The sequence below is a fragment of the Rhododendron vialii genome, chromosome 2a (assembly GCF_030253575.1).
Source record: "Rhododendron vialii isolate Sample 1 chromosome 2a, ASM3025357v1".
Classification (NCBI taxonomy): domain Eukaryota; kingdom Viridiplantae; phylum Streptophyta; class Magnoliopsida; order Ericales; family Ericaceae; genus Rhododendron; species Rhododendron vialii.
Window position 1 is genome coordinate 26,016,430 of NC_080558.1, and position 22,775 is coordinate 26,039,204.

The following is a 22,775-nucleotide window of genomic DNA, read 5'->3' on the forward strand; positions in this document are numbered from 1 at the left end:
ATTAAGTAAGGATGTAGATATTGTGAAGGATGTGTATAGATTACAAAAGTTGGCTGGGTCAAGTGGTGGTGTTTCAGGAGTTTTGTGTGGCATAGTTTTTTTTTAAATATGTGGTGTATGGAATTTTTTTTTTTATCCGGTTTATGGATTACTTTCACACAAAAAAGTAATGTCTCATGAAACTTTTTAAAAGTTTTATTCCAATTTTTTTTTAGGAATCATAAACAAATTGTACTTATAAAATAGTTTAGAGTTACCAAAACAAAATACAATTGGTGTTAAAAATCTTTGAAACAAATCCGTGCTAATAAATTACTCCCTCCGTCCATTTTTTTGTGTCCAGTATTCCATTTTGGGCTGTCCTTTAATAAGTGTCCATTTTGTAAAGTTAGGGGGATAAAAGTTGGTGTATTGTTTATTTTGTCCCTAAAAGTAGATTTTATTTTGAAAAGTTAGTGAGTAAAAGTGTAATGATGATGGGTAAGTAGGGAAAGTGGAGGAAAAAGTTGATGTGAAAGGTGTAATGATGATATCTTTTTAATAAGTTGGAGTTACGAAGCAGGACACTTAAAAAGGGACGGAGGGAGTATTGTTTGCGTGCGAAATGGACCATTATCCGAAAGGTCAAGGAATTGGGATGGTGGGTATCATAGAGCACAATTTCCTTGACAAGGCTCAATGGAAAAAACAAATTTATGTAAATCGACCCAATTAATTGAAACTCAAGTCTCGATTTGGTTTGATATCCGATCAACATTTTAAGTCACCTATTTTTGTCAGCAAAAATCCTATACGTACCGACCAAATCCCCACCAAAATCGCATTGACGGCCGCGCTGGGCCGTCTCCGGCCACCAGACGGCCAATCCGAGCCGTCCAAAAATTCTATAAAAAAAAAACCCGAGGGGCCCACACGGGAATCAACGGCATTCGATGTGGGTAGGGTGCTTGATCCTATTTTTCGTGTATATCACCGGTGGCCGGAGACGGCCCGGCACGGCCATTGGTATGATTTCGATTGGAATTTGGTCGGTACATGTAGCAGGGTTCTTTTGTTAGTGAGAGAAATAGAAAATAATAAGAAAATATAGTTAATCTTTTCAAACGCTCAAGTAAACAGTAAACACAAAGACTTTTGGATTGTATCTTAGTTTTAGGTTTAACATGTTCTCTCTTTTAATTTCGTATGATTTCTCACGTGGAGATGAATAAAAAAGGTCAATTAGTTTGAGAACAAATTTTAAAAGGTACAGTAACAACAAAAGCAATGCACCTATTATAAAGTAGTCAGCTCTATATATTCCAATTCATTAGCTCTTTTTTAAAGTTCGTCTCATTTGTAATGACATATATCTTGTAATATATATTATTTTATGTGATTTTGAAAACTTTATTTAATAGAACAATTTGATCTTCATCAAAGAAAATTCATATCGCATTAAAAAATATTGTCAATCTAAGAACATATAGTAATTTATGCGGTTACATTGGAACAACGAATAAACAAAGTGGGATGGTAGGAGTAAACCATCCAATCGGGGCCTTATATTTAAGAGAGAGAGAAACCATGCAAGAGAAATTTTCCGGTGACAAGTGGGTATATCTACGCTCCCGTGGCGCCCATTCGACACATTCGAACCGTCCTATGCCTTTTTGGACAGTCCAAATTGAAACCATCTGTTTTCCTATCACCCACCATTCTCTCTCTCCAAATTCGAACAATCCAAAACAGCTATAGACGATACCCACCTAGCACTGAAAAATTTATCACCATGCATAGGCTTAATTTAAACCCGGCCAACAACGAATGAAAACGATGTCGTTCTATCCACACGGACTTTCGTTCAAGTAACAGTCCCGAAGCCCGACATGCACTTTAAAAAGACTAAACACGTGCAAGGACCCGCAATTGCAATTGCAGGACTACATCCGAAAAACACTAATCCAATGGCTCTCTCGTAAATACACCGTCGTCGAGGGGCAAAACGCAACCCACCTCTGTATTTTTAGCTCATCATCATCATCTTCTTCTCAAACCACTTCATTTATTTGACCCCTACACTACTAAACCCCCCATCTCTCTCTCTCTCTCTCTCCGACTACACAAAAAAGTTCTCCGTCCGTCGCCGGAATATTCGGAAATTGTGGGATAGGGTGGGTATGACGTCGGGGTCGTCGCGGCTTCCGACATGGAAGGAGAGGGAGAACAACAAGAGGAGAGAGAGGCGGCGGCGGGCGATCGCGGCCAAGATCTACGCCGGGTTGAGGATGTACGGGAACTACCAGCTCCCTAAGCACTGCGACAACAACGAGGTGTTGAAGGCTCTGTGCAGGGAAGCTGGTTGGATCGTCGAAGAAGATGGCACCACCTACAGAAAGGTACTTACACTGCGCGAAATCTATTTCTTTCTCTCTGCTTCTGCTTCTGGTTCTTATTGATGATGAAATGCGCCGGTGGTGATCCTAGATCTAAATTCGTAATTGGTTTTTCCTGTTGAATTTTCTAGGAGGAAAAAAGTGGACAATAATTAGCATCTTTAGCTTATCGACTGAGGAGATCTGTTTTTGTTTTTTCAACCACTGGAAATTAGAAAGTCCAGCCGCTAACCTGCGCTGTGACGTGTTTGGTAACGTGCGCCCCCCGTCAGGTGCATTGTTCACCATTTGAATTCCGTTTGGCTTTTTCTAGTTGAATGTCACCAAGGAAGAATCGTACTCCCTTCGTCCCATTTTGATATTTTCTTACGAAAAAAGTGCAATTCACGGATATAAAAATTGAGGACTTCTGTTCATAATTCTGTGTTTTTTTTTTTTTTTTTGCACAAAAGAAAAGATCTTTAATTTGATGCAGAGAAATTTTTTAAAAAATCATGTACGTATATATATATATATTTTTTGTGGGTGTTAACGTACGCCGCGTTTGTCGGCGTGTGCTGGCACAATGGATGCATCGGTCTGGGTTCCTCATTTCATTTCTAGATCGTCTCTCTCCCTCTCTCTCTAGATCGTGAGTTGTTGTTTCTAATCGACGGCTCAGATTGTCTGGGTAACTCGTCCTTCCGGGCGTACGATAAATCACCTCCGACTTTGATTTTTCATTGAACGCACGAAACACGAAGATTCCACTTTCAGTATTACTCCTATTAGGAGTAAAAGAAATTGCGAAGGAACGCAAGATTCTCTGCTATTAGCTCGTCCTGTTGGACGGTAATACCCCTCCTAGTTTAACTCAATTCCATTCCATCGACGCGTTCAGCTTCGTGAAATTCCTCATTTATTAGGGACAGTACTGTCATTTTCAAGACCTGCCTATCTCCTAGATTGAACTCGCAGCTCGCTTTACTCTGCGACTAATGCTGAATAAATGTTTTTACAGTCTGTCATTTCGTCTCTCTCTCTCTCTCTCTGTCTCTCTCTCTGTTTACTGCTCAGAAACCTCAGTCCGTACTCCGATTCCCGAGCACCTGGAATTCTCGTGAAAATATTTTCCTCTTTTTCTGTAAACGATTTAATAAATGTTCAGCTCATTTTCCCAGAGCCTAGCATTTGGGTTTTCTCGTGAACATGTTCCCCTTTTGCAGTAATCAAAAAAAAGTTCAGCCCATTTTCCAAACAATTATAAAACCACAAATACACACACAAACACTTTAACATACACTCACATTTTTTAAGGGGTGGCGTTAATGCCACGCGTGATTTTGTTGCCGCCACTAAACTTCACTTCATTTCACATGTTTACCCTCGTACCCTATTTTTATTAGTCAGCTGTGTAAAACCTATTTTCCCTTTTACTTCCACACCCACGCTTGCCCTCTTTCTCTCTCCTCCCTCAATTGCAAAATCAGAACACCACCTTCCTTCAATCTCTTCTCATTTCTTCTCTCACTAGAACCATACACCTACCATACATTTGCAAAATCAGAACACCACCTTCCTTCAATCTCTTCTCATTTCTTCTCTCACTAGAACCATACACCTACCATACATTCGTACTGGAACTGGATACTTGGAAACTCACCCAACCCCTCTTCCTATACCATTTGGAGAATGACAAAACCCTCCTCCAAATTACCCCACTTCAATCTGTGGTTCTTTAGATTAACGGTATCAGATTAACGGTAGACCCAAATTGCCCAGTCTTACACCGTTTGACAAAGAGACCGTGGCTCAGTGAGTTCCACCGATGAGTACCAATTTTGCATTACAATTTGGATCACTGCCATTGTTACAAAATCAAAACAAAGATATTGAATTCCACAGATGATTACCAATATTTTTTGATAATTTTTAACTACTGTCATTGTTCTAAACACTTTTTTTTTTTTGGTAACCAAGGAATAACCAGCCGAGTTACTATTGGACCCGACTGCGCAATCCAAATCTCGGAGGAGACTAGCACACCAACCCACCGTCATGGCCCCCATTTAAATCATTATTCTGAACTTCGAGTAGCATTTAAGAAAAATGCAAAAGATGAGAGAAGTAGGCTTGGGGGTGGTGTGATTTCGTGTGACTATGTGAATCTGGGATTAGTTAAAAAAAACCGGAGAGGAGAAGTAGAGAGGGGGAAGTATGTTAAGATGAAAGGGTGAAAAGGGTAAAACAAGAGACACAGTTGTGGCTTTAACAAATGTTGTCGTGGCTTTAGCACGACCCTTTTTAAGGGGTCCCAAATTAATAGTTCTGTTTGTTCTCCAATGCAATTTTTAAATTGTTAATATCTTTCAATTTATAATGAATTTTATATGCAATATGAATCTTATATGATATATGATAGATCTCAATTAGTTGTATTATACAAAGTTTTTATAATTTTTAAAGACATCGTATATTAAAAGATATTAACAATTTAAAATTTGTATTAGAGACCGAACATGACCATCAATTTAGAATGGAGGGAGTATTTCTGAAAGAACTTGAGAAATGAGAATGTAAAAGAACCGATTTTTCATCAAATCAAACCAAAATTATTGAGACAATAAGTAACTATACACGAATAATTATCAATAATATTAAAAATCAGGTATATACAAAATAAAAATTTAAAACTCAGGAGCTCGGGGGGCCCCTCGGGCCTCAACATGGCTCTGCCACTGCCAATGTGAATGTGAATAGGTTTGTGTTAAGTATTGTATTGTGGTTGTAGAATGATTGTTTTCCAAAACTCCTTTTCTGAAACACATCTGGAGGCTGATCTTGTAATAAGGACTCCAATTTTATCGGATACAAGAGGGGTTTTCTTTTTTCCTTTATGATTTTTTGTTCTGTTTGCATTAATTATTTCCCTTTTAACAAAGGTAAGTGATTTTCACTCCTTTTTTACAATTCACACCTATTTTTTTGTCTTTATCCACATTAATTTACTATGTTGTCCTTTTTTCAATATACTTTTGCACACATTCAAGGCTAATATTGTAAATTCACGAGGATAAAGACAAAAAATGGGGTGTGGATTGTAAAAGAGTGTGAAAACATTTTCCGTTAACCAATTGAACGGAAGACGATTTTTTCGAATAAAAATACTTCTATTTTTTTGTTTATCTTTTCTGTTTTTTTCACTAATATGACAATGAAGGGTTAATGTCAAAATTTCTTAAAACAAATTAAAAAATAAGTTCACTAAAAGCTAAGAATGCCTATTGTAATATTCAGTTCAATCTTAACCGTCTCTAAATGATTTTTTTTCCTTCCAATTCAAGCGTGGGAGTGTTGGGTAGTGGTGTGAGGGGCATGGGCTGTTTTCTCTGTAAATAGGTAGACGGCGTTATCTGCATGATTTAAAAATGTAGAATAGGAGAGACCGTGTCTTTGGATTCCTTGTTGTCATATTGTTTAATTATGGAGCAAAGCATGTGTTGGAGTTAGATTTTGTTCAACCTCCCCTATTTTTTTTAGGTCAGAACATTGGGTAAATTTCCAATTAAAGTCCTTGAAACTCCATTTTAACCAAAATTATGAATGAGAGTAATGGTCACCCTTTGAACCATGGCCACGGCTAAAAACGCGACACTATACGAATACGGCGATACAGGAAAATCCAAAAGAACTAGATATGGGTACCGGCTAGAAAACATTATTAAAAGGATTTTTGTAATATGTTTTTTGCATTGTACTACCCATAACAACAAGAAGAGAGATAAAACTAATGTACTTTTCATATGGAATATTGTTTTTCACAATTCTACTTGGTTACTTGTATAATTATCGAAGTTCAATTTTGTCGAACGTGTATGACACTATAGAGATGTTCAAAAAGCTATAAATGCCTCTCTAGAAAGTAAGTTAAGTGCTACAAATCTCTCATTTTCATTATTCCGAACAATTTTACTCAACTATTCTGTAAGAAATGAAGCAATCTTAATTTCATAAATGTTCAGATACTTGCTTTAAATTTTCCAAAAAGTATCCGATACACTCTATCTCTCTCTCTCTCTCTCTCTCTCTCTCTCTATATATATATATATATATATATATATATATATACATACATGTATGTATATATATATATACATACATATATGGGGACCAAACAAACACAAGTTGAATGAAGGACTGAGATTCATTTGATCTAAGGGCTGATGTGTGCTCTCCAACTCTCTTAAAAAAACACCCACACTCTGACAAATATATTACAAAATGCCATTGGTTCTTTTTACCCCCTACTCGGCTTCTGGCGTTAGCATAAAAAAATAAAAATATATTTACAAAAATGATCGTGTCTACGGCACTACCGGAATGTAGTGCCGTAGGCACGGGCAAGCACTAGTATGTATATATCACTAGTATGTATATATATACATACTAGTGCTTGCCCGTGCCTATGGCACTACACACCCCGGTTGGAATTGCCCATGCATAAGGCACTTGTTAGCTAGTGGCGCAAACACTAAATCCATTTATTAGTGTGTAGTATGTGATTCTTTTCTTAGTGGCACGAAAGAGAATTACTCGTGCTTATGGCACTCCCCAACTAAACTTTTAAGCTAACTAAAAGAACTATCAATTTGCGTATAGGGTTTTGGAATTGGAAGATCGGTGGCATTTGTGCAATTACTATAAAAAATGTGGGCACTTACATTACATTTGCAAAATTCCTTTGCGCATTTACTACAAACAACGTGGGCACTTACATTACATTTGCAAAGTTCCTTGTCAATCCTTGGATCAAATGAATCTCAGCTCTTCTTTCAACTTGTATTTGTGTGGTCCCCACACCCTTGTATTTTATTAGGTAGATTGGAAGATCGGTGGCATTTGTGCAATTAGCCAATTACTACAAAAAATGTGGGCACTTACATTACGTTTGTAAAGTTCCTTTGCGCAATTACTACAAACAATGTGGGAACTTACATTACATTTGCAAAAGTTCCTTGTCAACCCTTGGACCAAATGAATCTCAGCCCTTCTTTCTATATATATATATATATATATATGGGCGGTTCCGGGGACCCTTAAAAAAACCCTCCAAATCTTAATCTCATAGTTTCCGATCAAATTTTGATGATCCAAGTCGCTCAATGTGTTTAGAACGTGATTTTAAGGGTGCTCGCGAGAAATTGGCAAAAAAATTAATCAGGAAGGGCTTGATTTGAGCAGTTTTTTATGGACCATTTAATAAAGTTTCATAAAAAACTGTTCGGATGAAGCCTATTTCGATCAATTTTTTTGCTGATTTTTCACAGGTACCCTTAAAATTACATTTTGATTACATTGAGTAGTTCGGATCATCAAAATTCGATCGGGAACTTGGGGGGGGGGGGGGGGGGGGGTTAGATGTTTTTTTAAGGGTCCCCGGAACCGCTCTATATATATATACATACAATCCAACTCTTATGAGAACCACCTCATTTTACTAAAATGCAGACCTTCCTTTCCCGATCGAATTTTGATGATCTGAGCCGCTCAATATGTTCAGAACGTGATTTTAAGGGTACCCGCGAGAAATCAGCAAAAAAAATGACCGGGAAGGGCTTCATCCGAGCAGTTTTTGTTTTTTTTTTTATCGAACGGTTCAAACAAAAACTGCTCGGATGAAGCCCTTTCCGGTCATTTTTTTTGCCGATTTCTCGCGGGTACCCTTAAAATCACGTTCTGAACACATTGAGTGGGTCGGGTCATTGAAATTCGGTCGGGAAATGGAAGAAATGAGGAGGTCCGCATTTTAATTATAATGCGGACTCCCTCATTTGAGACTGACTATGTATATATATATATTGTAAAATTTATATATATGTCTCTCTCTCTCTCTCTCTCACAAAAGTCTGTTTGTTGTTTTATATGCCCGAATAGTAGGACATTCCTCGTAAGCCTATCACTAGGGGCTTTGCTTCGGACATGGTAGAGCAAGAATTTAGACGAGTCAAGTGTTGAAGTATTAAACCTTAGGACTAGAGAGAGGATCACCATGCTCCAAGAATACCCTATCATTACATTAGAAGGGTATTGCCTTCTTGACTACAATTTAGATGGATGGATCTTATCTAGTCGGTTAAGAGTTTATATCATTTGAATCTAGTAACTCGTGAAATCATTTATTTGCCAGAGCTTGAGAGGAATGTTGGCCCATTTCAAGAGCAGTATTTACTGGGGATCCCAATGACCGGGCAGCCTATACGGTTGGAATGATACGGTTGACATAGCAGTATAAAAGCTAAATCAAGACAGGCAATGTCATTCTTTTGCAGCAGAATTAGCCCCATTACTACCATTTTCCATCGGAGGAGGGAGGGAGAGAGCGTGGGGGAAGCCTTATTTGGTTTTGGGATTTGGGAGAGGGAATTCCGGTAGCTTTTGTTGATTCCCTTCCCCCAATCCTCTAGGGCCATAGGATGGTTTTGAATTGTACGGTCACAATTAGCATTATCCACATGAAAGATAAAAGGGTGTCTACGATCGGAATGATCCTACGATTGATATATGCTATCCGCGTAAAGAGTGAAATCAATATGGGGCTGTAGGATTTAGAATAATGGACAATCTGTGTGAAGGTATGGTACAACTGAGGAATCTTGACTGCAAAAAGAAAATATGGAGGCGATCCAATTGGCTTAACTCGAGACAAATTTTGAATGAGATTAAAATAGTATTCTTTCATATGTATTCGTACGATGTGGGAATATTGTGTAGTATATATGGCAACGCCCACCAGCTACAATTAACTTGAGGTTAACCTTTTGAGTCACGTGGTTAGGCTAAGGGTTAGCAGGTCGGTTGGGGTCGGTCGTTACAATTGGTATCAGAGCACAATCTTGGTCTACATGGTGGGGGGCATCTCTAGAATTTGGTATGAGCACATTGATGTGCTGTGTAGAGCTAAGTGCCACACCATGATCACTAAGGAAAGGTTGCTAGGTCAATGCAATAAGGACGTTGCATCATAAGTGGGGGAGGTTGTGAAAACTCCAGAAAGGTGTACCACGTCGATAAGATGTGGGAATATTGTGTAGCTAGTATATAGGGCAATGCCCACTAGCTTGGGCAATATCCCATAATAATACTCATTCACGAAAATCACAACTTGAGCTTGAGGTTAACTTTTTGAGTCACGTGGTTAGGCTAAGGATTTGAAGGTCAGTTAGGGCAGGTTGTTACATGATACATATACGAATCCCATCTAGAACTTTCCATGCTTCGTAGTGCTCACCCAACAAATTGCTTTCCAGTTTGAGTGGGTGTGTTTTACATAGAGGTTATGGGCGTTATGGTTATGGGATACGCATCAGCCATGTCTCAACCAACACTGAAGAATATTGGCAAGTATAGGTACCCTAAGGCTGAAATTTTTAATGTATCCCCACACCAAGGTTTCCAAACTGATTATCTTGCTTCCCTTAAAAATGTTGTCTTTATTTGATTTGATGCAGAATTCAGCAAATCCCATCACTATCTGCGCAAACACTTCTAATGAGTAAAGCCAATATTAGATATGTTTAAAGCATTTAACGAAAATTCCTCCATTGTCTAAAGTCTAGCCGAATAGGTTTTTTCAACTTCTTTTCTTTTGTTTGATGTTGAAATTCCGTTTGTTCTTTGCATTGATAAAGAATGGCGTAAAACTTTGTGTTATTGATCGTATAAGGAACTCATCCTTGCATAACTGGAATCTTTTTGAACTGATTCTCTAAAGGTAGTAGCCATAGTTTTGGGTCGGGCAAAGAAACCAAGTAATGATGGTGGCGAAGAATTGAAGGGTTTCATTACTTTTTTATTTATTTATTACGACTTCTAACTTTCAGATTGAATGGAGTGAGTGAGATAGTGAGTCTTTCAGAGTCATGAAAAGAGGGAGGAGCTGTGTATTATGGAGATAGATTCATGTGTAACACAAATTTAGTAACATGGAACCAAAAGAATCAAGAAACAAGTCTCTCATATGCTGTTAAGATTAGTTTCTATCATGTTAATAAACCATATTTAGTCAAGGATAGTATGAGGACCTTCCATTTTTGGATCCGACAAATTTTATAGTGTCCTAAATAGTAGCTTGTTGGTCTGATCCACACGGCAACCACTGTCTAGTCAAGTTTAGTAACTTGAGAGGTTAAATTTGAAAAACTAAATTTTGAACATCCAATTAGTGGTTCCAAATTCGTTTTCATTTGTTTGACGTTGTCGTAATATTTTATGCAAGCTGGATTAGTGATGCTAGCAGGCAACAAGCTGAATTGTTGAAGAGATGCAATACTGGGAACTAGAGAGCATGATGTTTTTGGACAGTCATTATTCTCTGGAATTCAATTGGACTCCTTTCGTTGACCTTGTTCTCCTTTTGAGGGGGTCGTGCTCCTTGCAGTTGTACAATAGACCCGGGCGTGTATTAGTTAGGCATGTTGTGAAAAAATCCGAAGAAGTGGTTCCGTGCTTGACAGTTTCTTAAAGTTCAAGCACATAAAAGGACACCGGTATGAGGAGAAAATGGCATTTTTTTTCAGCTTCTTCAAAAGCTAACAATAAGAAGCCCATGTAAACATATGCGTTGCTCGCTCCTGTGTGCAATAAATGTCCATATCCAATTTTGCAGATCAACTCCAGCATGGTCCTGAACTTGCCGTGGAAGTTTACCTGAAATTCATAAACTTAACCTCTTGTGTTGACTGTTGAGAGATCAATTGTTATTTGCTGTTGTTCCTCCTTTACAATTGAACTATTCCAATGTTAATTGTTCAATCGTACAGTTTGGATACTGTTTTATTAACTGTCATAGTTGGTTTCTGACAATTTATGAATCACCCAAGGGAAGAACTTCCTTTCCAAGTAACACACCAAATGTTGGGCTTGTGAATATTTTGGCCATCAAATTTTTTTTTTCTCGCGATGCATTGGGGTCGGGAGTTAATAGATACTTTCAAAAACTAAAACTTGGAAGAAATGCGCATCAATGAATAAATATGCTTTCAAAGTGAGCTGGATTGAGATCTCATGTGAATATATCATCTATCTGATCTTTGTCTGATTTGCATTCGAATTACAAACCATGCTCAATTCTCATTTATGTGGAACTGATTGATTGGGACAGCAATGTGGTTAGTTCTGGAGTTCTGTAATTGCCATTTGATGGAAGGTTAAATTTTTTCTACTTTCATTTTCATTTTCAGTCAAATTAAAGGTAAGCTTGCCTACTCTACGGAGGGATTTTTAATTGCGTTTAAATGTTGTCTTTTGTTTGATGCTAACCATTTCTGTTCTTCCATAGGGATGCAAACCAGTGGAACACATGGATATAATAGGTGGCTCAGCATCTGCAAGCCCATGCTCATCATATCAACCAAGCCCATGTGCGTCCTACAATCCAAGCCCTCCTTCCTCTTCAATCCCTAGCCCCGTCTCCTCGCGCTATGCCACCAATGGCCTTACTACTGCCGATGCCAACTCCCTTATCCCATGGCTAAAAAATCTATCCTCAGGCTCATCCAAACAACTTCCCCACCACCTCTACTTCCATGGAGGCTCTATAAGCGCTCCGGTCACCCCACCACTGAGCTCCCCTACTTGTCGGACCCCACGAATGAACGATCATTACGAGAATCCACCACCTGGAGCCACCTGGGCTGGGCAGCACCATCCTTTCCTACCCTCTTCTACCCCATCAAGTCCGGGCGGCCATCAGACCCCGCCTGACTCGGGGTGGCTCTCTGGCGCTCAGACGCCCCAAGATGGACCATCATCTCCCATGTTTAGTATTGTTTCCTCGAACCCATTTGGATTCAAGGAGCCGTTATCAGGTGCAGGGTCCCGTATGTGGACCCCAGGCCAAAGCGGAACGTGCTCTCCGGTAGTAGCAGCAGGTTTTGATCGAACAGCAGATGTTCCCATATCAGATTCGATTGCAGCGGAGTTTGCATTTGGGAGTAATGCACAGGGGCTGGTGAAGGCGTGGGAAGGAGAGAGGATACATGAGGAATGTGTCACTGACGATCTTGAGCTTACACTTGGCAACTCTGGAACAAGGTCAGCTTGGTTTTACATCATTAGTTTGTAGTTGAATTGAAGCATATGACGAATTCTGTTCATCGTGTAGGCACTGCTTTATAATGGTTTGTTTTGGCGTTGCAGATAGGAGGATTTGACGGGAGAAAGGAAGGAGAAAATTGTCCATGTATCTATTTCCTTTGATTTGTACCTTTCTTTGTGAAGTTCAACAAGTATTAAGCTTGTTGATTAGTCTGAGACTCTGAATGCAAGGTGTTCTGCTTGGCAGACATGGAAAACTCAGAATATAGAGAGTTCGATTGGTTGGTCCTTTTTTACATTGTCATTTTTATTGGATTGGGGTGGGGCAAGGGATTATATTGTTGGCTAAACTATAAATAGTTCATGAGGCGACTTTCAAACATTTTTGGGTATTTGTTCTTTTATTTTTTATTCATCATTTAATCTCCAATGTCATTGCATTTTTATCTGTTACAGCACCTATACTCCAGTTGACTGTTTGTGATGTTTTTTCTTGGAATCGAAATTATGTTGGATTGTAGGGTCGGATGGTTGGTCGTGTATCTGGGTAGCATGTCTACTGTTGTCTCTGTTTTTTATGTTTCGGATTTATCCAAAATGATATCCACGTTGTTTCACGGAGTCAACAATTAGGAGGTTATTTACTCTGTTCCAAAGATGCATCTATACTCTTATTGGAGCAGGTTGAGTTCCAAAGGTTTTCTGCTGCGTGAAATGGTTTATAACAGATCAGGAAAGGCCAAGAGAAACTAGTTGTTGAAGAAGTACCGCATAGACATGAAAGTATGAAACTCCTAACTTGGAGGTGTTTGAATTCTCTTTATTATAGGCACTTTTATAGCATCTCTCTTATCGACTTGAACCCCCCTTTCATGCCTCTCTAAGAGATAGTTGACTAACGTTTTTATTTTTTAAGTACTCATTCTGTCCACTTTTGTTGTTTCATTTTGGAGATTTGTGCCATTTCAAATTATTTTATCTTCCAAGATATAATGTTTTTCATAATTTTGAAAACTTAGAATTATAAAATTAATTGAGATCTATCAAATAAGATTCATATTATATATTTTTTGAAATCCATATTGAAAGCTATAAATAATTGAAAGTGGCATAGACTTCCGAAAGGGACTAACACGACAGAGGGAGTATTTATTTTTCGTTTTACGAGGCAGGTCATTATCTCACAATACATCACCTTTAATTAAAAAAAAAATTATTTGAAACATAAATACTTATTTTCCTTAGCGGAACGGGGCACGCATTCTTTTAAGTAGGGGTGGGAATTTTATAACACGATCTGTTAACCCTACATGAACACATTATCTCCTCCACCCATACACGTGGTATACATCATTATGCTATTAGTAAAACACATTCTATACAATACCATTAAGGGAAAATGCGATTAAGTACAGTTATTAGTATATAATTTTATTTTTTTTGTGCTCGCCTAGCAATTATTCTTTTTTGCTATGACAACGAGTCGTTTTCGAAGTGTTCTAATTCTGTTTGCAAAGGTTAGCAATTGGTTTCTGCACAAAATCAAATAGTACCTCCCCGTCCTTCCTTTGGAGGCTGGAGGACTCGACAGAAATCACTTAGGCTAATGGATTAACAATCTCTTAATCACGACAATTACAAAGCTATAATCAAAAGTAAAAGGTTTTTAAAGTTAACAATATTGGTGCAAAATATGGCTCACAATGTTATAATCAAACTTAACAACCTCTTTAGAAATAATCAAATTTTGAATTTTGGATAGCTAAAACTAGTAACCTTTTGACAATAACCAAATTGAATAGACCCTACATATTCTCAATTAAATACACCAATCATTATACAAAAATGTTCTATCTCTCTTCTCTTTTCATCTCTTTCTTTTCGAACAATATTTTCGAAAAAGAAATATATTTTACTAAAAAATAGTTTTTTTTTTAGAAAAAAGTTTTTAAAAAATAGTTTTTTTCCCAAAAAAAGTTTCAAAAACTATTTTATATTTCTAGTAAATATTTTTTATTAGTTTCAAAACTATTTTTAGAAAAACTATTTTCTACTGTTCACAGTTTTTAGTTTTTTATAGTTTGAAAATATGATGAACTTTTGGTTATCTAATTTTGATTATGTCATTGTAGACATCTACATTGCTAATATTAGCAATCTCTTAAATGAATAATTAAAAGCTGATGTAGCAACTTTTGCAGATCGATTTTCTATTATAGTACTCCCTCCGTCCCTTTTTAAGTGTTCCGCTTCGTAACTCAAACTTATTAAGAAAATATTATCATTACATCTTTTACATTAACTTTTACCTTTACTTTCCTTACTTACCTTCTATGAAGACATCATCATTACATTTTTACTCACTAACTTTTTCAAATAGAATATACTTTTAGGAGCAAAATGGAAAATGTACCAACTTTTACCCACTAACTTTACAAAATTGACACTTATTAAGAGATAGCCCAAAATAGAATACTGGACTTTAAAAAGGGGACGGAAAGAGTATTGTGGATACCCTTGGGCTAATGGATTAACAATCACTTACAAATGTGCATTCAAATGTAATCGGATAGCCATCCCTCTATCCATGAGCACCAAGGAAAAATAAATTTGAGATCGTATGAATGCGTATGTGTAACGCCCAGAATTTTGGGCACGTTAAATGAGACAATTTTATTGAAAACCTCAAAATAGAGTCTGGCACTTTCTTTATTACAACAAATTCCCACAAGAGTTCAATATTTACACAAATGGAGGGGTTCTAGGGTTCCTAACTACAGCTCCTCCATTCTTGCCAGCTCCTCAGCTCCAAAAGCCTCCACGGTGATCTGCTCACCTTGATTATCTACAAAATCTGACACATTATACCAGCGTCACCACCGATATAATATGTCAGGGTCACCAAAAAGACAACACCGTGAGCTACAAAAGCTCAGTAGAGTAATCCCATACCCGCTAACCCATAACTTAAAACAACATGAAATAATAACACATCGATTTCCACATGATACATATATACGCAGCTAATCAATGACACATCCACATTCGTTAATCAACTATCGTTGGTGTCCAAGATTTTCGGGTTTCTCCTACGCGACTCATCGTAGACTGTGTCAACAATTTCATTTACAAAACAACCTTTCAAAAATCATTTGCATTGGCTCCGTACCGCGGATAACCAAGCTACACACCCAACTTTCAAAATCATTTGCATTGGCTCCGTACCGCGGATAACCAAGCTACACACCCAACCTTTTTAAAATCATTTGCATTGGCTCCGTACTGCGGATAACCAAGCTACACACCCAACCTTTTTAAAATCATTTGCATTGGCTCCGTACCGCGGATAACCAAGCTACACACCCAACCTCGGTTCCGCCGCGCCGGTCTCCCGAGTATCTTCACAATGGTTCCGCCGCACCGGGTTCCCATTGGCACACAATTGCATTGGCTCCGTACCGCGGACAACCAAGCTACACACCTAACCTTGGTTCCGCCGCGCCGGTCTCCCGAGTATCCTCACAATGGTTCCGCCGCGCCGGGTTCCCATTGGCACACAAAACTTGCATTGGCTCCTCTCCGCGGATAACCAAGCCATATCACCAATGAGGCTACCACGTCCGGCCGCATTGGCAATCTTCACAATGGGCTACCAAGTCCGGCCACATTGTGGTTTTCACAATCCACGCAATGGGCTACCAAGTCCGGCCACATTACGAGTTTTCATACACACAATGGGCTACTAAGTCTGGCCACGTTGCGGTTTTCACAATCCACACGATGGGCTACCACGTCCGGCCACATCGCGGGTTTCTATACACACAATGGGCTACCAAGTCCGGCCACATTGCGGTTTCAAAACACATCTCATCATTATCCACACCCTAGGTGTCATGTTTCTACTTTCTCGGGTCTCGTTTACATGCAAAGACTCCGCGGTAGGACAAAAGTAAGCATGAAACATTCTATCAAGATCATGCAATTCTATATTACTAATCACGCTGAATCACTACTTATAGCATAACGCCACATGTACAGACGCCCTTGGAGTGTATCACTTATGCTTATTCAAAGCACAACGCCACATGTACGGACGTCTTTGGAGTGAAATCACTTATACTTTATCACACCACAAGTAATACAAGCAATTCATATATGCATGCTCATAATCATCTTTAAAGATCAACATACAAATACTTCTAAACAAACGATAAGTTCTATCTTTCGAATCCGTTAAGGATAATCTACTTTCTATCATACGGTTCTATACGTAGAGTTAGGGGCAAGGGTTCTACCTTACTTCTTGGCGGTAGTCGGCTACGGAAAGTTAGTCGGTGGTCGGACGGAGTAACTTCCTACGGTGGTCTCCGGTAGCTTCGAAAGAGAATGGTGTCTCTCGAAACTTCTTCTTGACTAACACTACTCTACTTTATGGATCGAAGGGTGGTCGAGTGGCGTTTTAGTGGCGGCTAAGGTTGAGTTTCTTGAAGAACTCAAGAACAACTCAAGAACAAAGAAGAACTAAGCAAGAACAAAGAAAGAACACAATTTTTCTAGAGAGAGAAGTTGCTAGGTGAAGGTGTGAGTTGAATGAGAAGCATGGGGTGCTATTTATAGGCAAAACTCTTGGCTCTCTCCCCCTCTCTAAGGCCGGCCCTCTCTCTCTCTATATCTCCCATGGATTTGCTCCATTAAGTTGTCAAACCACATCACATGTCATGCCATGCCTAGTCCAAATCATATCTTAGGTGTAAGGCTAAGAAAACAATAAGATCTTTAGCCTTTCTAGGTGAATCTAGGTAATTATCACCTAGGTCTAGCTTGTAGTCAAAGTCTTAGGCTAATAAAGGCTAGGTTTGTGTCATAATGGCCCATCATAGGTTGTCATTAGGCTAAATAGACTTAGGTCTAATAAGGTAGCTTGCATGGCTAAGACTTGTCCTTGGATGGGATTTATGGAAGATTTGATGCAAGGAAAGGAGACAAGAGTACAAGATTTTGGGTACTAAACAAATCGTAAGTACAAATGGCGAGTTATGTTTGGTTAGGAGAAAGATTCACCATGGACTTGAAAGATGTAGGAAGATATGGAAGATCAAGGAATGTACAATCCCATCTTCTTCTCTCTCTCTCTCTCTCTCTCTCTCTCGGGTCTCTCTCTCCCTCTCTCCCTCTTTCTCTCTCTCTCTCTCTTTCTCTCCCTAGTACACACGCACACACACACACACACACACACATATATATATATATATATAAACAAGAAAGAATAAGAAAGTACAAGATTTTCCAAATTCAAAATCCTATTAAAGAAATACAATTAGGCACATGTTGATTTAAATAAATAAACTAGTGTACAAAGTACTCTAGGGAGATCAACTCCCTAATAAATTAATCCAATTGGGTACAAAATTCCATTATAAAATAATAAATGAGTACTTAGGAAAATCTTAGGCTTTAAAGGCTACATAATAAAATATGGGTACTTCATCACATGGGGTTTTAAGAAAAAAGACTAATTTAATAAACCCATGTACTTGGTTGAAAGACCAAACTATTACCCAATGGATAATAAATCCCCTAACATTTATTATCCAATGGACAATAATAACTAGGGAACTTTTTATAATAAAATAATCAAAAAGTACTTTAAAGAAATTTATAAAAGTCTATAATGGTACTTTGTTCAAATCTTTCATTAAAACATTTTAAATAAAGAATTGGGTTTTTATTATCTAATGGATAATAGTTCCCCTAACCTTTATTGTCCAAAGGACAAAGAATAAAACCAAATTAATAAAAGAAAATAAATAAGTAATTTCTAGGGTTGAAAAGGTTGACTAGTCAAATCAGCTTTATTGGAAGGTTCCCTAGTCACATCGATACTTTATTTGGTCAAAGACTCTATTATCCAAGGGTCACTAACTTCTCTAACGGTTATTACCAAATGGATAATAATTCTCCTTGCAGTTAATAACCAATGGACAAAAGAGTACAAGTACCTTTTATTAAAATAAAATTTTGAAAAGACTACATGTATTTTTTTTTAAAAAAGTTTATTGTCCAATGGACAAAAATTACCCTAACCATTATGGACCAAAGGGTAAAGGCAAAAGGTTCAAAAGTTTCAAAAGGTCCAAAAGGTTCATCTAGTAACTAAGTGAGTTGGTTGCTCGGTTCCTCCAAGTAGTCGATTGGAAATTAACTAAATTGGTCACGTAGGGTTTCTAGTCGAGAGTCAACCACTGACCAAAATCTAACTATAACAGAAATTAACAAGAAATCATAAAGCCACTCAAGAGAAAATAAGTAATTCAAATAAAATTCAAATATTTAACGAAATTTTTACTGACCAAAATTCAGGGGCGTTACAATCTATCCCCCTTAAAACAATTTCGTCCCCGAAATTGGCGCGCGACTATAGATTGGACTAGGTTGCTAAACCGATCTCGGAATCATCGTCTATCCCCCTTAAAAAAAAATTGGAGTAGGTCACCATCAATCGAATTAAGCCTCATCACTTGCTTAACGAGATGGGGTTGAAGTTGCTCCTGCCGTCAAACAGCTTGCCTCGTCGTACGCCTTTGGTAAGGTCCCCACCGTAAATACCAACGCCAAATGCAAAACTTCTAACAAATCATCATGCGAACTCGCATCCCTCAAGCATTCCTAGTACATCCTTGTCGAATCAGCTTGCTTCCTCACCTAACGATTTTAAACCCATTTCCAAAAGTAGGAAACAATGGGTCTATTCTAAGGCATGATTATTCCATCCTCATTCCGGGAATAAACGGATTTTGGCAGGCAATCCTTGCGGTACTCTATGAACTCGGATATTATGACGAAGGCAGTGAAAAACCTATGCAGTCATGGGAAGATAAACCTTCCTATCCTCTTACAATCGAAACGCGCCTTCTTTCTTCTTCTTGAACAACGTCGGTGCTTCCTATGGTGTCGTACTCGGCCTAGTAAATCCTTTGTACATCAGCTCCTTCGATTGGGTCTTGAGCTCCTTTAGCTTGCAGGGTCATTTGGTATGGCTCCACAGAGATTGGTGCCATCCCCGGTTGGATTCTATGGAGAAGTCTATCTCTCCTTAAGGCGATAAGCCAGGAAGTTTCTTCAGGGAAAACATCGGCATACTCGCACACGATGTGTGGAAATCCCACTTCCATTCTATTGGCTTCCTCCAATTGAAGACTAGCGAGCCATCCAAATAGTTGGTTCTTCCATCTTGATCTCCTCGTCGCCGAACTCGCTGTCCGTCTATCCCCCTTAAAAGGAATCGAGTCCCTTCTAGGGTATAAGCTGTCACTATTCTTCTGATGGCAGTCTACGATCGCTTGACGTGCAGATCGCCAGTCCATCCTCAGGATTACGTCGAAATCCGCCATATCGATCACTCGAAGGTCGCAAGTCAGCTACTTCTAGTTCGCACTCTCTACACACTAAACTAACAGCTATACTCCCTTCAACTGGTTCGTGGCCAAGGCCACACGATCTCCGTCTTGGGTAACTCCGAGGGTTCTGAGGATCATCTTGACCTCATTTAGCCACATCTCGACTACATCAGGGTTGGTGTCCCCATGAAAGGTCGGAGGTCGGCGTTTGCAGAATTCGTTCATCGCTCGGGTTCGGTTTATGGATCCATCGTCGTGGTTTTGGTTTTGGCGGTTGGCGTTCAAGGCTGTTATGAACGTTTGCATGATTCGGGTTAGGTCGGGGTTCGCGTGAAAGGATTCTTCGTTATCGTATTCTAATTCGCGGCGCGTATTAACGATCTACGAGGAAAAATCGAAAAGGGGTTTTTGTTTACTAAAACAAATTTTCTTTTTGCAAATGGTCTATCTCTCAAAAGTCAAAAGTAGCTTAACAAATAGTATGCAACGGTACTTTTTAAAAATAAAGCAGGTTTTTCATAGATAAGAACATCATACAACATAAGCATTTACAAACATAAACATAGAGTTCTACTATAAAACAAATAGATTAGAACACGATTTCCTACTACAAGCTAAAACAATCCTAATCCTTAACATCCTACATCCCGAAGGATCTACAACGGTTACTAGGTTTATTTTGGGCACGCCTAAGCAATCTCTTTGGCCTTCGCGGACCTTCTAGGGCCTCGTCCTCTTCGAGATCCTCTTCCTCCTTAGGGTTTTCCTCTTTAGTCACCTCATTGGCGTCCTCATCACCATTGACTTCTTCCTCCTTAACTCCAACCTCAAAGTTCTCCATCGGGGGTAAAACACCAAAATATTCATAGAAGGCAGACAGGATAGGAAACATCACATGGAACCAAGGGTCCTCCTCCACAGGAATAGGGGTATTCTGCTGCACTCTTTGGAAATCTCTCTTTTCTGCAAATACAACGGCCACAAAGTCGGGATCTTCCAGTTTCTGGGCTGTCAGGGTTTCTATGGTATTTCTGGGTTGATAGGCTTCGGCTAAAATATCGACTAGATGTTTCATCTACAAGAGAAAGTTTCAACCTCAATTAGGAATATCCTACGACAGGGTAATCACTTAAGAAGATTTGAATCTATGTTCCACTTTTGATTCTTGATTTAAGTCATCATCCAATTGTTCGGGAATTCCCAGCTCAACGGTACTGCCAATTTTCGCGCCTTGCTTCAATCCGAGGATTGTTTTGACAGAATTCCACCCAATTTGGGACGGTAAACTTAAACTCAATTCTCGTTTGTGCAACGGTCAAACTTATCTCGTGGTTCTACCCATTCTACCCATGGCCGAGGTTTTGAACCTAAAGCTTTGATACCAAGTTGTAACGCCCCGAATTTTGGGCACGTTAAATGAGACAATTTTATTGAAAACCTCAAAATAGAGTCTGGCACTTTCTTTATTACAACAAATTCCCACAAGAGTTCAATATTTACACAAATGGAGGGGTTCTAGGGTTCCTAACTACAGCTCCTCCTGCTCCTCCATTCTTGCCAGCTCCTCAGCTCCAAAAGCCTCCACGGTGATCTGCTCACCCTGATTATCTACAAAATTTGACACATTATACCAGCGTCACCACCGATATAATATGTCAGGGTCACCAAAAAGGCAACACTGTGAGCTACAAAAGCTCAGCAGAGTAATCCCATACCCGCTAACCCATAACTTAAAACAACAGAAAATAATAACACATCGATTTCCACATGATACATATATACGCAGCTAATCAATGACACATCCACATTCGTTAATCAACTATCGTTGGTGTCCAAGATTTCCGGGTTTCTCCTACGCGACTCATCGTAGACTGTGTCAACAATTTCATTTACAAAACAACCTTTCAAAAATCATTTGCATTGGCTCCGTACCGCGGATAACCAAGCTACACACCCAACTTTCAAAATCATTTGCATTGGCTCCGTACCACGGATAACCAAGCTACACACCCAACCTTTTTAAAATCATTTGCATTGGCTCCGTACTGCGGATAACCAAGCTACACACGCAACCTTTTTAAAATCATTTGCATTGGCTCCGTACCGCGGATAACCAAGCTACACACCCAACCTCGGTTTCGCCGCGCCGGTCTCCCGAGTATCCTCACAATGGTTCCGCCGCGCCGGGTTCCCATTGGCACACAATTGCATTGGCTCCGTACCGCGGATAACCAAGCTACACACCCAACCTCGGTTCCGCCGCGCCGGTCTCCCGAGTATCCTCACAATGGTTCCACCGTGCCGGGTTCCCATTGGCACACAAAACTTGCATTGGCTCCTCTCCGCGGATAACATAGCCATATCACCAATGAGGCTACCACGTCCGGCCCCATTGGCAATCTTCACAATGGGCTACCAAGTCCGGCCACATTGTGGTTTTCACAATCCACGCAATGGGCTACCAAGTCCGGCCACATTACGAGTTTTCATACACACAACGGGCTACTATGTCCGGCCACGTTGCGGTTTTCACAATCCACACGATGGGCTACCACGTCCGGCCACATCGCGGGTTTCTATACACACAATGGGCTACCAAGTCCGGCCACATTGCGGTTTCAAAACACATCTCATCATTATCCACACCCTAGGTGTCATGTTTCTACTTTCTCGGGTCTCGTTTACATGCAAAGACTCCGCGGTAGGACAAAAGTAAGCATGAAACATTCTATCAAGATCATGCAATTCTATATTACTAATCACGCTCAATCACTACTTATAGCATAACGCCACATGTACAGACGCCCTTGGAGTGTATCACTTATGCTTATTCAAAGCACAACGCCACATGTACGGACGTCTTTGGAGTGAAATCACTTATGCTTTATCACACCACAAGTAATACAAACAATTCATATATGCATGCTCA

At 39.2% G+C, this 22,775-nt stretch overlaps 1 protein-coding gene across 2 annotated transcripts; it reads left to right on the top strand.

Annotated features, from left to right (window-relative positions):
- The first annotated feature begins 2,023 nt into the window (after positions 1-2,023).
- On the top strand, positions 2,024-12,831 carry LOC131316712 (BES1/BZR1 homolog protein 4-like). 2 transcript variants are annotated; one of them, XM_058346145.1, is made up of 3 exons: positions 2,025-2,378; positions 11,692-12,446; positions 12,552-12,831. In XM_058346145.1, the coding sequence occupies exons 1-3, from the start codon at positions 2,160-2,162 to the stop codon at positions 12,553-12,555; spliced, it is 978 nt and encodes a 325-aa protein (XP_058202128.1). In that variant the 5' UTR covers positions 2,025-2,159; the 3' UTR covers positions 12,556-12,831. The 2 variants fall into 2 exon arrangements, with proteins under 2 accessions (XP_058202127.1, XP_058202128.1); XM_058346144.1 differs by having other exon boundaries at positions 2,024-2,378; positions 11,692-12,831.
- The last annotated feature ends 9,944 nt before the right edge of the window (positions 12,832-22,775 follow it).